Source organism: Malania oleifera, chromosome 10 (assembly GCF_029873635.1).
Source record: "Malania oleifera isolate guangnan ecotype guangnan chromosome 10, ASM2987363v1, whole genome shotgun sequence".
NCBI classification, from domain to species: domain Eukaryota; kingdom Viridiplantae; phylum Streptophyta; class Magnoliopsida; order Santalales; family Ximeniaceae; genus Malania; species Malania oleifera.
In genome coordinates this window covers 35852446-35867239 of record NC_080426.1, presented here as the reverse complement: position 1 = coordinate 35867239, position 14794 = coordinate 35852446, and the positions used below count along the sequence as shown (strand labels likewise).

Below are 14794 nucleotides of genomic sequence, written 5' to 3'. Positions count from 1 at the left end.
ATTATATACTTCATATTGTGTTACTAAAGATATCCAAATGAAGTATTGGTTGAAGGCTGGAGAAAGATGGTGATGTAGGAAAAGAAGCAAGACCGGTGGGAAGATCCTTGTTGGAGAATAATTAAGAAGAATTGGGCCAAAGGATTATTGGGTTTATTATATAATTTATTAAGTGTTTAGTTTAATTAAGTATATTATTATGTGTATTGGGGGCTTGTTTGTAGTATTTGTGTATTCTATGTTTATGTTTGTAATGTAATGTGGGTATGTGTGATTTTGGCTTTCGTATAAATAGTGTGTGATAGCCATGTTGTAGGCAGTTGAATTTGAATTTGAAGTGAACAGGAGTTTCCCCCCTTGTATCTACTCTCTCCTCTCTTCTCCTTCCTTCTCAGTTTCTTCTATTTTCTCCCCATGGCTGCAGATCCTTGATGCTGCTCCTGCATCATTTGGTGTCAGAGCCCAATCATGTTCTCATTCTTCCATTTCAATTCCTCCATCTTCTCCTTTCACCCTTCTTCTTCCCTTCTTCCTTCTCTCCTATGTTCTGTAACTTCTCTCTCCCTGCCCGCCGCATCTTCTTCTTTCTTTTCTTCTTGTTCTTCTATAATTTTCTGTTCTGCCCTGCTCTATTATCCGATTCTCTGTTGTCTTTAGTCCTTCCTTCTTCTCTGTTCTGTCTTTAGTCCTCCCTTCTTCTCTGTTCTCTCTCTCTCTCCCCCGTAATTTTGTTCGCTTTCACTGTGTCTTGTTTCCTTATTTTCTATTCAATCCAGCCCTCTATTTCCCTTTGTGACTGTAGACACGCCAAATTGTCCGGGGCCTTATATAATCAAAATATAAAAAAAAAACAGAATGTTTATTTCATGAAAAATACAAATACAAAAAAATTAAAAAAATACAGAGAAATAAAAAAAATACAGAGAAATAAATTTTACATTGGAAAAAAATAAAAAAACAGAAAAAATAAAAATAGACAAGGAGCTTCGGTTCTTCATGTCTGCACCTGCACACGCACAATAAAATTCAGTTAGAAAATCATAATTTAAAATTGATTGGCTACTTGAGATTGATTGAAAAATTAAAATTGATTAATCAACTTAAATAGGCAAATTGGTTTTAATTTTGATTAATTAAATTGAATTTGATTGGTTAATCAAATTTGAGAGAAGCCCTATAAATAGAGGTTTCTGAGAGAAGAGATGGACACAGTGGAAAATTTATACTGAGAGCATAAGGATATGTCAGGGAGAAATTTCATAGTGAGAAAGCACACAGTGAGATTTGCACGGTGATATTCAAGTAGTTTTAGTGAAAAGAATCAGAGCAAATTTCGATTGAAAGCTCAAGGAAACTGTTGGAGAAATTGCTGAATTCAGAGGTTCTGAAGATCAGAATTTGGGAGTCAGAACTGCAGACAAAGTCAAAAGAAAGGGATTTAAAGATTGGAGGAGTTGAAGATCAGGGGTAGGTGTTATTTTTTGTTCTGTTTTCTGTATTCAATTTAATAAGTAAAATGCTCTGAAAAGGAACCAGTGCACTGGATCCAATTAGTGGATCCGACCCATTAAATTCGGGTCTTTTGACCCGATTCTCTGAACCCGGGTTGATCCGACCCATGTCACTGACGGATCCAATCCCCAATACCTGGGTGCAATATGGACCTGGGTCCATTGACTTCTTGACCAACAGCCATGTTTCAAAAGTCTTCAGCCCAACTCTAGACCTGAGCCCAGTTTTGTTTTTAATTAGATCATGCCCAAATCCTTGTAGCCCATTAATACCAAGATCCAAATGTTTTAACCAAAAAATTGGGCTGAGCAAAGCCCGAGTTGGCTTAGCCCAACAGTGGGCTGGAGCCCAAAAACTCAACCAAAGCCCAACAGTGGGCCGGAGCTCCAAGCACTCAGTTAATCCAAAGCCAAACAAAGGCCTAAATCCATCTTCAAGGCCAAACAGGGGGTCTAGGCCAATCCAGAACCAAACAGAACTTAAAAATTCGAGAATTCTGTTTGGTTCAATAGAAAATAAAGGAAAAGCAAGAGTAAAAGGGTACTTATCTTGATTTTGGTGTGGCATTGGAGATTTGAAGATCTCCATTTCCTTTGTGTAAGATCGAGCCTGCAAAATAAAAACATGAACGAAAATTTGAAAGAGAAATGAAGAAAGAAGTGTATTAAGACTGCAAGAAAATGAGAAAAAAAGTGAGATTGAAAAAGAACATGGAGGAAATCAAAGAAAGAACGAGAAAAGAATGAGAGAAGAACAGATAGAATTGTGAAGAAGGAAGAAAGAAGAGAAACACGGCTTAATCTCAGCTGTCCAATTTGTGTTTTCTTTGGACGGTATTGCTGCCACGTCAGCGATCCCTGTCAAATGATCCAGGCCACTCGGATGATGCCACGTGGCAGACGTCACCCTATTGCAGAAATTTAAAAAGAAAAAGAAAAGAGGGAGGAACCGGGTGATGCCACATGGCAAGGTGACATCATGCTGATGTCATTTTGCTACAGTAAATTGAAAAAAATAAAATTGTCACGTGTCACCACTCTAGATTGACACATGGCCCTGACTGAACCGAATTGGTTTACTCAGTTCAAATTGACTGAACCGGTTTGTTTTAGTTGAACCGTTTTATTTATTATTAATTATTTTATTTATTTAAAATTTTAATTTGTTTTCTTATATTATTTAATTGAAAAAAATCATAATAATCAGAGAAAAATCAGAAAAAATAGGAAAAATATTTTGAAGTCAAGAAAAATATTTTGAGTTATTTTAGCTCGATATTTAAAAAAAAAAAAATGAAAAAAAACTAAAAAAGGAGGAAAAATCTTTGATAGTCCTAAAAAATTTTATAAAAATGTTGAAAAATTTTAGAAAATTTCTACAAAATTTTGGAAAAAAATATGGGAATGTTTTAATGATATTTTTGCTTGAAATTTGATTATTTTACTTGAATTTTGTGTGTGCGTGTTGTAATGATTTTAAAAATGGTAAAGAGATATTTTAGATCTCACCTGTATTAGCTCTGAGGGGGGGTTTTATCTAACAAGATCCCTCGTTTGGAGGTCTTATTAGAAATTCTTGATCGCACTTTGATTTTAATTTTAATTTTATTTATTTATTTGTTTATTTGTTTGCTTGTTTGCTTATTTATTTATTTTGTTTATTTTAAAGGAGTTAATTGAAGACCACTAGATTCAATTTAGGGATGATTCATAATTAATTAGGTACTGTTCATAGAATGGGTGTGTAGGGGTTGATAGTACCTTCTCTTCACATAATTGTACTCCCGATCCCAACTTTGGTAAAGTAGACTAAGACTACTGGTTCCTTTGCCTAGGATTGGTCTAGAGACCAATCAATGAGTAGTAATTAGGTGATCTAACTGCACCAAGATAAATAACAAGTTAGTGGTGGCTCCATCAAAATTTTCAATACTATTATCCCTCGTCATTGTGGACCCTTCTCCGAGACGACGTGATAGCGATCATCAAAATTCTGCAGAAGCAGAAACCAGTGTGCTTGCACTGTTCTGCAACTTTTTGTAAAAATTACAATTGTGCCCCTGATTTCAAAAGTTTAATTTTTAGGCACTATCTTGCAACACCACCACTACCATCAGCAGTAGGCACCACTGAAAGGCCTACCTGCTAAGTTTCATTGTCATCTGATCACTGGAAAAGCTCCACACGCTTGCAGAAGATTCCCCAGCCATCAGCCCTTCAAAATCCCCACCAGCCTGTTATTTCTCATCACACCATCACCACCACTCTATTCCCCACCAACTGATCTACTTTGGCTTGAAATTTCACTGCGAGAGGACCCTCACCAGACCAGCAATGCGTGTGAGGAAAATTTCCAATCTGCCTTGCATTTTTCAGTTTCGCCAGAAATTGCTCCCATTTTAAGTTTTTGGGCTTTCTTCACGATATTTTAAGCTGCAAGGGGATATTTTGATTGTGGAAACTAGAAATTGTCACTACCAGCATAAAAAATCAGGTTTTGTTGCTGTAATCTTTGAGTTCTATAAGTGAATTTGTTTCAATTCTATGTGATACTCAAGATTAAAGGTGACTTGAAGATAGCTCTTGAAAATTGGAGTTGTCCTGTGGTTTTACATGAATGGTTTCTACAAATGGAGTCACGCGTATGCTACTTCATCTAGAACCTCACCCATAGCGTTATGTGATGTCTTGGATTGATAACACTACCTTACATGTTTATAAAAGATGTTTGGTTCCTAGCCAAATGGGTGACAATTTTGATAATGTTTGGTGTGATTTCATACCTATGAAGATTGGCTATGCACTTGTTGGTTGTCCTTGGTTGGTTGATTTGGGTGCGACTCTAGGACATGAAAACACATATGTATTCCACTATAATGGGAAGAAAATCATTTTGAAGTCTGCTCTAACAAACCAAGACAAAGAATCAGTCACAATTTCTCAACTTGAAGACTCTATGAGCAAGGAATGCATGTGTTTGAAGACATCCAAAGTCTCTCCTACATTCCTATTGTTGAGTTTGTCATCCCTATGTTCATTGAGGCTAATTCTCAATTCAAGTCTATGGTGCTGGCAATGGAGCGTGGTTTTTTTTTTGTATTACTCAAGCGCTGGCTTTCAAAGAGTCTAAGTTCACTTTGTACTTCTGATCCTTCAGCATTTTGAAATTCAAGGCCAAATTTGTTTTTGAATTGGGGGAGATTTGATGTAGGATAAGAAGCAAGACCTTGGGAAGATCCTTGTTGGAGAGTAATTAAGAAGTTGTGCCAAAGGATTATTGGGTTTAGTTTATAGTTTATTATATGTTTAGTTTAATTAGTTACTATCATGTGTATTTGGCGGCTTGTTTGTTATATTTGCGCATTCCAGGGATATGTTTTTTGTAAAATCGTGATAAATATTGTTGGCCCACAAACTAATAACTTAAGATTTTAGGTAAAGTGGTAATCTAATATGGTATCAAAGCTGGTTACCACTAGGTCCTGTTTTTTAGTCTTGTTGCCCTAGTTTATTGTGTGGTATTTAAAAAATTATTGTGTTCCTTATCATGGGTGTTATTTATCGTGTGTTTATCTCTTGACACGCTATCGGGCTTGCACATGCGGGGGAGTGTTAAAGCTTGATATACATTGTTGGCCCATAACCTAATAGCTTAAGCTTTTAGATAAATTAGTAATATACCATTTTGTAATGCAATGTAGTTTTAAGGGTACATGTGTCATTTCATGTGTTTAGAGGCTTTCTTATAAATGGTGTGTGAAAGCCATGTTGTAGGAAGTTGTTGAATTTGAATTTGAAGTGAATGTGAGTTTCCCCATGTAAATCCTCTCTCCTCTCTTCCCCTTCTCTTCAATTTCTTCTATTTTATCCCCATGGCTGCAGATCCTTGATGCTGCCTTTGCATTAGATGGGCTATATTATTTCGATGGAAGTGGTGGTAGTTCTCTTTTCTTCTCGCATGGATCTTCATTTCTTTCACATTGTGTTTCTTTAGTAGCTTGCCCCCGTTGGTTCTTTATCTCTTATGAGAATACAACAAATTCTGCTGGATTTTAATTCTACCTCTAATCTTGAATGTCATGCCTCTTAGTTAGGGAGGCATAGTAGGTGTTCCTTTCACCCTAGGGTTGAGCCTTAGGGTAAATACTTATTTTCTCTTATTCAGACAGATAGCTGAGTCTGTATGCTGTTGTGTCAAGAATCCATCTGGGTATCAATATTGTGTCTTTTGTGGATAGTTTTCTCATGACTAGATAGGCTGAGTTCTTTAATGTGTTTATCCAATTTTACCAGTGATTTAAAAGGTGTCTTTGAGGTTCGCCTTGATGCGTTTTGAGGCTTGAATGCCCCAAGGCGTAGCGTAAAAGGCTAAAGGCCCAAAAGGCGTACACATTTTGGAGTTGGGCGTACGCATTGGCAAAAAACAATTTGCATTTCATGCCTTTACAGAAAAAGGCGTATGCATTTTGGAACCCATTTGTGCAAGTTACAGAAAGGTAGCTTCCCTCGAAGGAGTCTATCTTCTCCAGCGAGACTCTTTCAACACGAAGGTGGGTTTGTTGACTCTCTTCAGCCGATCAAGCATCACGACCATGAGTTGTCGTCTCTCCGACGAGATTCCTCCAACACAATGATTGGGCTATCCTCTCTCTCGACCTGCTTTGGTCATCGGTCAACCTCAAATCTTCTCAGGATCTGCGCTTTCTATTCTCAGGCGATCTCGACTTCTCTCATAATTATTCCATTTGGAGAGCCATTTGGAGAGAGAGAGAGAGAGAGAGAGAGAGAGAGAGAGAGAGAGAGAGAGAGAGAGATGGTTAGGTGTTTCTGTTTATATTTTATAATCACCTTGACTGTTGAAAGACTAAGCCTGGTTGGTGGCCAAGGAGGTATGCTCAGACTTATGGCATGGATTTCTTTGAGACATTGTCTTGGGTTAAGTCTCATTGGAAGCTAATTTCAAATGACACATTGTACTAATTAGATGTTATATGGAACCTAGAGGAAGAGGTGTGCATGGAGCAATCTTCCAGATATGTTGCTGAGGAGGAGAGTGGCAATGTTTGCAAGTTGCATAGGCCATTTTTGGTCTTAAGTCAGCTCGTAGCACAGTAGCACTTGGCTTTGACAAATTCATCAAAGTGTTATCTGAGTTCAACTTTATACAGTATTATTCAAATCACTTTGCGGGAGGGATTTGCGGGAGGAATGAGACAGGTTTTGTGCTTGCTTTTGGTTGTGCATGTAGACAGTAAGATTTGCATATGTTGTGTTGTCTTCGGAAATAGGTCCAGTTTTTCAGATCAAGGGCTTGGAGACCCTCTGTTACTTCTTGTTATTGAGGTTGTCAAGTGTGTCAAAGGCTTAAAGTCTGTCGCAATGAAAGTGTGCTTTAAACTTTTTAACTGAGACAGGTATGTTGGGAGCTAAATGAGTGGATTCTCCCATGGATGCAAATGTGACATTGTGTTAGAGATGATGAAGCATTTTTGGAAGACAAAACATCATTACATGAAGTTGGTTGCAAAGCTGACATACCTTCTTTGTGAGAGTGGTCTGGCTTGTGTGAATGGTTCTCTCTGCTCCAAAATTTCTCTCTTGTTTTCTTCTTTGTTTTCTCCTGGCTTGCCTTAATGTAAACCCACATTATCTAGAAATCAAATTCAGTATCTCAGGTTTACAACATGGAGATCACACATACTGTGAGTTTATTTCATCCCAGAACTTACCAACTGGTAGATTTTTTTTTTTCTTTTCTTATCTTTTTGTAGTCTGAAAATTTTGTAGAAGGTTTTAATACCCTTCCACTGCCCAATGACAGTTAATACAATGCCTGCTTTAATAATTTCAAGAAAATCCCTTCAGTTCCTTTTATACCAGGCAATTACAACCAATTTCCTCTCTAGTTACTCCACCATACGTGCTTTAGGTTTGTCAGGAAAACAATAGGCACAAAAAGCACTACCCGATTGCCAACTATTAGATTGGAAATACATTTTAATGCAGATTATGATCTCATTGATGTGTAGTAATTGCTAAAGTGCAACAACTTTTTGTAGTTGCTTTGAGGATCTCTTGTCCTGTTCTAGGCTGTGTTTCTATCCTCTCTTTCTTAATACGTTTCTTTTGCTATAAAAAAAAGGAAAAAAAAAAAAAGCAACTTGCTGCAGTTGCTACTTAATTCCTGAAGGATTAAAGCTAGCTATTTGCTCTAGTTGCATTTAATTGTTAATTTTTGACACATGGCCCGGAAATGTAAATGATACCTTGATCACACTAGCTAAGTGGCACTTGAAACAATATAGGAAGTTATTTTTGTTGCCATTGTCATAAAAGGTGAGAATTTGCTTTAAACATGTCAGGAATAGCGTCCTTTTCTATTATGGGGGATTTTTTTTTTTTGGGGGGTGGGGGGTTTTGCTTTGCTGGTTTTCTGTTTGGGTTGTCTAATGAATTTGCTTATCTAGCCTACATGAATCTTCATCCCTCCTGCTTTGTGTTTCTGAGTTTTTTTCTTCTGACTTTGGATTAACTTCTATTTTAAAAAGGAAGGGGCTGCTAAGGAAGATATTGATCGATTGCCAAAGTACAAATATCAAAGAATTAGTGATTTTGAGAAACTTAATGGTGAGATTCAAGAATCATTCGGGGGAATAATGACTGAATGCAACACTGACAGTCCCATTGAGCATATTCTTTCTGCAGAGGATGCTGTAAGTTTTCCATTATATAGATTTCTAATATTTCAAGTATGTTTTTGTATGGATGCTCTGGGTTACACCAATTTCTTCAATAGTATGATTTTTTTTCTAAACCTCAGGCTTATCTTGGCTTTGCAAGCACTCTAAATAAACATGGTGCATTGGAGCACTCAATGTGCATGCATGCAAGATGGTCTTCGTGTGTGCGAATTCAGTTAAAAATTCTCAATGCTAATGAGTTGTATTTGACATTTTCACCTTCTTATACAAATAGGAAAGGTTTTAAAAAAAGAAAAAAAATAGTCAAAAGAGATGATTAAATCAGGATGTTAATTCATTTGACCGCCTATGAAATTACACCATGCATGTAAATCAAATAAATACTTGGTGTAACACCTGTTAGGAGGCACTACTGTAGTAGCAAATAATTTGCACCAATGAAATTCCTCTTTTGACTGAATCTCATGGTAAATTGTAGGAATGCTGCATCTGCCTTTGTGCTTATGATGATGGAACAGAACTGCGCGAACTTCCTTGTCGTCACCATTTTCACTGTTCCTGCATAGACAAATGGTTGTACATTAATGCCACCTGTCCTCTCTGTAAGTTCAACATACTGAAGAGCGAGAGCCAAAGTGGGAGCGAAGAAGTATAGAAACCTGTGTCCTACAATCGAGTGCAGACCTGTAAGCCTTTATCTTCATGTGTATGTATTTTGTGCATATAGGGCAGCCTTTGGTACTTGTGACTTACTGCTTGCTTGAGACTGGTTTGGTAACAGTGCTGCTAGCAAGGGTGCCTTGTGTGTTGTAGCATTGTGTTGTTTTTGCATACATACATATATCAGTTTGTATAGGAGAATCCACTCATTCTGCATTGTGTTTTAGATGGTAGTTGTTCTCTGCCCTACTTCCAACATTTAATTTCTGGGAAGTGGCTGCCCTAATGGTATTTTGTTCCCTTTTAAATAGCAGCCCAAACCTTTCCCCTTGCTACTCATCTGTTTAAGTTCAATCTATTTGGTGTCAGGACAAGAATAATTTTGTTCAAATATAATATTTTGTTTTTTTGTTTTTGTTTGGGGAGTTGGCTAGTTGATTCTCCTTGAGTCAAAATTCAAGTAAACAATGATATTCATTTGAACAAAATAACACTAATATTTTTGAACATTAAAATGAATACAAATAAACATAAAATAGAAGGAAAAAAAAGAGATGGAAGAATGGATAATCTATACCTTAAAAAAAAGGAAAAAAAGAAAAACATGTACAAAGGGTATGACGATTAGTTAATTCTAAGACAGGCTAAACAAGATCAACGACCACAATGAAAATCACAGGAGCATGGAAGCTGGTTGAAGCTGGTTCAACTCCTCACTGCCCAATAACTTGTGCAAAAAAAACCATGTCTACTCTCTCTCTCTCCCAATTTCCACCCTAGATGTTCACAAGTATCATTGAGAGCAATTCAATCTTTTCTTTCCTGACCTCTCTAATCGCATTGAACTTTAATTTGTTTAGTTACCATATTGAATCCCGATGCCCCAAGTGCTTTGAGCCACGTCGATGGCAAGGTTCAGACAAGCTTTGGAGAACATAACATACAAGAGAAGCTTGATTGGTCATCTAGTTTTGTGTCCATACTCATACCCTTCACATTCACTAGTAGGATGCTAAATCTTATCATTATGTTGTGGCCCTAATCTATGTTTGGACGTTTCAATCAACTTGTTTGGCATATTTTACTTCTAATGTTTTTCCAAATATCTTGAGTTATTAGATGTAAGAATAGAGAAAGGAAAAGAAAGCTGCTGCAGGAAAACTCTGATAATGTATTAATTTTCTGTATATCTAAACTGTGTACGATCTTGATTATTTATACAAGGAAAGGTAAAAACAGATTGTAAACAACCAAAGAATATTCTAACAACTAGTTAAAACAAATTAAGTAATTACAAAATGGTACAAAGACACCTCAGCTGTGGATGGGGCTATTATGTAAATTTCCTGAATTAGCTTCACATGAGGTGTACCCAGCTAGTGTAGGATGGGGCTGAGTTGCAACATGGACATGGGACTGCTCTGATACCCCCCACAAGATGGAGAGTAGATGTTAGCTACTCTCAGCTTGGATAGATGGAAGTAGAGTAAATGAGATGGTAAGGACTTGGTAAACATATCTGCAACCTGCAACAAAGTAGAAACATGAGCAGTTCGGAGAGTGCCAGCTTGTATATTTTCCCGAATAAGATGACAATCCACTTCAATGTGTTTTGTCCTTTCGTGAAACACTAGGTTCGCAGCAATGTGTAAAGCAACTTGATTGTCACAAAATAACTCAGTTGGTTGAGGGTGAGAGATGGAAAGATCAGTCAATAAATGTTGGAGCTAGGTGAGTTCAGTAGAGATGGAGGCCATGGTCCGCTATTCAGCCTCAGCAGAGGATCGGGAAACCACTGTTTGCTTCTTTGATCGTCAAGAGATGAGAGAGTGTCCCAGAGACACACAAAAACCAGTGACGGACCTGCGAGAGTCTGGGCAAGAAGCCCAGTTCGAATCAGAATAACCAATGAATTGAATGGAAGAAGTATCAGACAAGAGGATGCCTTGACCAGGTGCTTGCTTGAGTTAGCGAAGCACTTTGTGTGCTGCAGCGAGGTGAGTAGTTGAAGGACGATCCATATATTGACTGAGGACTTGAATGATATAGCTAATGTCAGGTTTGGTGAGGGTGAGATAAAGCAAACGACCAATGAGTTGGCAATAAGGAGTGGGATCGGACAAAGGAAGGCCAGAGGATTTTGATAATTTGTGGTTCTGATCCATGGGAAGTTTAAGGGGTTTGGAAGCAATATGGCTAGTGTCAGCTAAAATATCTAATGTGTATTTGCGTTGGCAGAGAAAAATTCCTTCGGGGGATTGAGCCACTTCAATGCCTAAGAAATACCGTAGGGGACCAAGATCTTTGATACGTAAATGGTTGTTTAAAAATTTACGGAGAAGGGAAATGGAGGTAAGGGAGCTGCTAGCAACAATTATGTCATCGACATAGATAAGAAGAGCTGTGAAACCAGTAGCAGTTAAGCAAGTAAAAAGGCTACAATTAGCCTTGGATTGTTGGAAACCAAAACTGATTAAAGATTGAGAAAATTTATCATACCATTGCCGAGAGGCCTGTTTAAGGCCATAAAGACTTTTGAGGAGTCGGCAAACCTGGCCTGGGTGACCTTTAGTGTATCCCAGTGGCTTCTTCATATATATATTTCTTCATGTAAATCACCATGAATGAAAGCATTGTTAACATCAAATTGCTGCAAATGCCATCCTTTAATGGCAGCTAAGGCAAGCAGAGTGCGAACTGTGACAATTTTGGCAACGGGAGAAAAAGTTTCATGATAATCCACATCCTTTTGCTGAGTAAAACCACGAGCAACTAAGCGTGCTTTCTTCCTTTCAAGAGTACCATCAGAATTGTATTTGCTTTTATACACATATTTGCAATCAATTGGAGATTTCCTAGGAGGTAAATTTGTAAGGACCCAGGTGTCGTTGAATTCTAAGGCTGCAATTTCAGTTTCCATTGCTTTGCACTAGTTAGGGTCCTTGGCAGCTTGATTGAAAGATTGGGGGTTTTGTTGTGAAGAAATGGTAGAAGAAAATAAAGCAAAAGAAGGTGATAAACGTGCATAAGAAATGGAAGAAGACAGAGGAAAAGAAATACTTGGGTGAGGGGCTGCCATATCCAATGGTTGGTTGGATGAAATGGAGCTGGCCTGTTGACAATGAAAGTCATGTAAATAATGAGGAGCTGTTCTGGCACGAGTGGATCTGCGAAGGAGGGGAGGTGCTGGAATAGTAGGGATGATTAAGGGAGGAGAATCTGTGGAAGGTGAAGAAATATGTGGTGATAATGCGGTAGGTAACTTGGGAAGGGGAGAAATGGGAGAAGGTGAGATAAGTGAGGAAGGAGGGGAGGAATTGTCTGATATGGAGTTGGGAGGAATTAAGGAAGGAGAAGGAGGAGGATTTAATGAGGCAGATTGCATGGGATAAGGAGAGGGTAAAGATAAAGATAGAGTAGGGGATGTAGGAGTAGGTAGTTGATAGAAGGGAAAGATGTGTTCATGGAATGTAACATTTTAGATATGAAAACAGACTTAGAATTGAGATCAAGTAATTTGTAGCCTTTTATACCAAAGGGATAACCAAGGAAAACACAATGTCGACCTTTTGAATCAAATTTGTGGCAATTTTGGGAGATGGTGGAAGCAAAACAAATACATCCAAATACTCTCATGTGAGAGTATGTGGGAAGCTTGTTAAACAAAAGCTCAAATGGTGTTTTATTTGAAAGTAATGGACTAAGAATGCAATTAATAATGTAAGCTGCTGTGAGGATGCAATCTGTCCAATACAAGAGAGGGAGGTTGGACTGAATTCTTAAGGCTCGGGCAATGTTTAATAAGTGCTGATGTTTACGTTCAACCTTTCCATTTTGTTGTGGAGTTTCCACACAAGTTTGTTGATGAATAATGCCTCGGTTGTTGAAGAATTCAGTCATTTGAAATTCAAGACCATTATCACTACGAAGGATTTGAACTTTGGTGTGAAATTGAGTGTCAATCAAATTGCAAAAGGCCTCAATACACTTCTTGGCATCAGATTTGAGTTTAAGCAAATATATCTAAGTACACCGAGAAAAGTCATCAACAATGGTTAAAAAATATTTGGTGCCATCATATGCCATAATGGAATGAGGTCCCCATATATCGCAATGTATGAGTTTGAAAAGAGCTGTACTCTGGTGAGTACTATCAGGAAATGGGAGACGATGATGCTTTGCAAGTGGACAAATAAGACATGGATTCTTATCAGAGACGGTGAAAATATGATTACTAATGCAGGGATCTTTGATTACATGAAGCTTTGAAAGGGGAGTATGACCCAATCGACAATGCCAGAGATCAGAAATCAAATTCACATATTTGGAAATTGCTGAAACAGAAATGGTTTTATGTAATGAAATGGGAAAATGGTCGAAAAGAGCTGCAGGAGGGACTGGAGCAGTAATTAGATTGTAAAGTCCAACTTTCATCTCACCCATGCCAATCGTGGTCCATGACAAAAGGTCCCGAATAAAACAATATTGGGAAAAGAAAAGAACACAACAAGAAAAAGAGTTGATTAGCTGTTTGACAGAAACCAAATTGAAATGGAAAGAGGGAACACATAAAACATTGTGTAAAGTTAATTTTGGATTGATACGAACAATACCAATGTGGGAAATAAGAGCTGTGTGACCATTAGGTAGCTTAACAACAAATGAAACAGAAGATGTTATTGAGGAAAAGAAGGAAGTGCTGTAGATCATGTGATCTATAGCTCTTGTGTCTATTAACCAAGGAGTGTGTGAAAATGGAGAGATACCATTCATGGTGGGTGGGTGTGAACAATCTGCCTGGACATTGTTGATTGAATGCGTACCAATGGAAGTCTCAGTAGGCTTCAAAAGAGCCAACAATTGCTAGTATTGAGTTTTGGTGAAGGTCATCTTGTCATTTGAGATTTCTTCTACTGGGTCGAGAGAAGACATATTAGCAGATGGATTAAACTGCGTGGATTTGCCATGAAACTTGTGGCCTGGTGGATACCCATGCAGTTTATAGCACTTTGTAGCAATGTGTCCTGTTATATGACAGTGGGTGCAGGTTGGACGTTGAGCATTTCTTGCTTTGAAGCAAACATCAAGAGTGTGACCTTGAATTTTGCAATGGGTGCAAAATGGTCTGTCATGTTTGGATGATTTGAAAGGTTTAGGAGAGAATTTATATGAAGGATAAGATCGGTTAACAGCAAGTGCCATGGATTCAGTAGATGGGAGATTAGGTACCATGAAATGTTGTAGTTCCTGCTGTTGAACCATAGAAAAAACTTTATTTATGGGAGGTAATGGATCCAAGATCATAATCTGATCGCGGGTGGCATTGTATGAATCATTAAGGCCCATAAGGAATTGGATTACACAATCCCTTTGATATCGATCAAGAAGAACAACCAACTTGCCACAGGTACAGTCAGGTAAGGGATCATACAGAAGAAGCTCATCCCACAGAGTCTTCAGTTTGCTAAAATAAACAGAAACAAAATCATTGTCTTGGGTGAGACCTGTTAATGCCTTTTTGAGTTGAAAAATGCGATGACCATTTGATTGAGTGAATCGTTCTTGGACTTCTTTCCAGACCTGAGTAGGATCGTCCACCAAAGCAATGCTGGATTTGAGAGATGGATTTATGGAGTTATGCAACCAGGAAACCACCAGATCATTGCATCGCTCCCACGCATCAAAGAGTGGATCTGAGGTGGAACTTGGTCTGGAGAAGGTGCCATTGATGAAGTCGAGCTTATTTTTTGCACGAAGAGCCCTGCACATGGCTCTCGACCAAGTAGTGTAGTTATCGACAGTAAGAAGATCAGGGACTAAGGGAAGAGATGGATTATCTCCATGGTCAAGTTGATAGGGGTTGGTTGGGTTGGAGAAATCCAGAAAAGAGGATTTGAATGAGTTGGGAGCTTCAGCAGCCAT

General features: G+C 38.1%; 2 protein-coding genes across 3 annotated transcripts in view; one reads left to right on the top strand and one right to left on the bottom strand.

Annotated features, from left to right (window-relative positions):
- Positions 1-9180, top strand: part of LOC131166163 (E3 ubiquitin-protein ligase At1g12760-like) — a 30821-nt gene extending 21641 nt beyond the window's left edge. The window contains exons 4-5 of one of the 2 annotated variants that reach the window (XM_058124479.1): positions 8060-8224; positions 8691-9180. In XM_058124479.1, the coding sequence (XP_057980462.1) occupies positions 8060-8224; positions 8691-8867 (342 nt within the window). In that variant the 3' untranslated portion in view covers positions 8868-9180. Of the gene's footprint in view, positions 1-8056; positions 8225-8690 lie in introns of both variants that reach the window. The other variant, XM_058124478.1, reaches the window with a different exon arrangement.
- Positions 9181-13735: 4555 nt separating this feature from the next.
- LOC131166613 (uncharacterized) lies at positions 13736-14794 on the bottom strand. Its single transcript, XM_058125197.1, has one exon. The coding sequence runs from the start codon at positions 14792-14794 to the stop codon at positions 13736-13738; it is 1059 nt and encodes a 352-aa protein (XP_057981180.1).

Bases quoted from the DNA above. Each gene is read 5' to 3' on its own strand.
- LOC131166613 (XM_058125197.1), bottom strand. From the start codon at position 14,794: ATGGCTGCTGAAGCTCCCAACTCATTCAAATCCTCTTTTCTGGATTTC.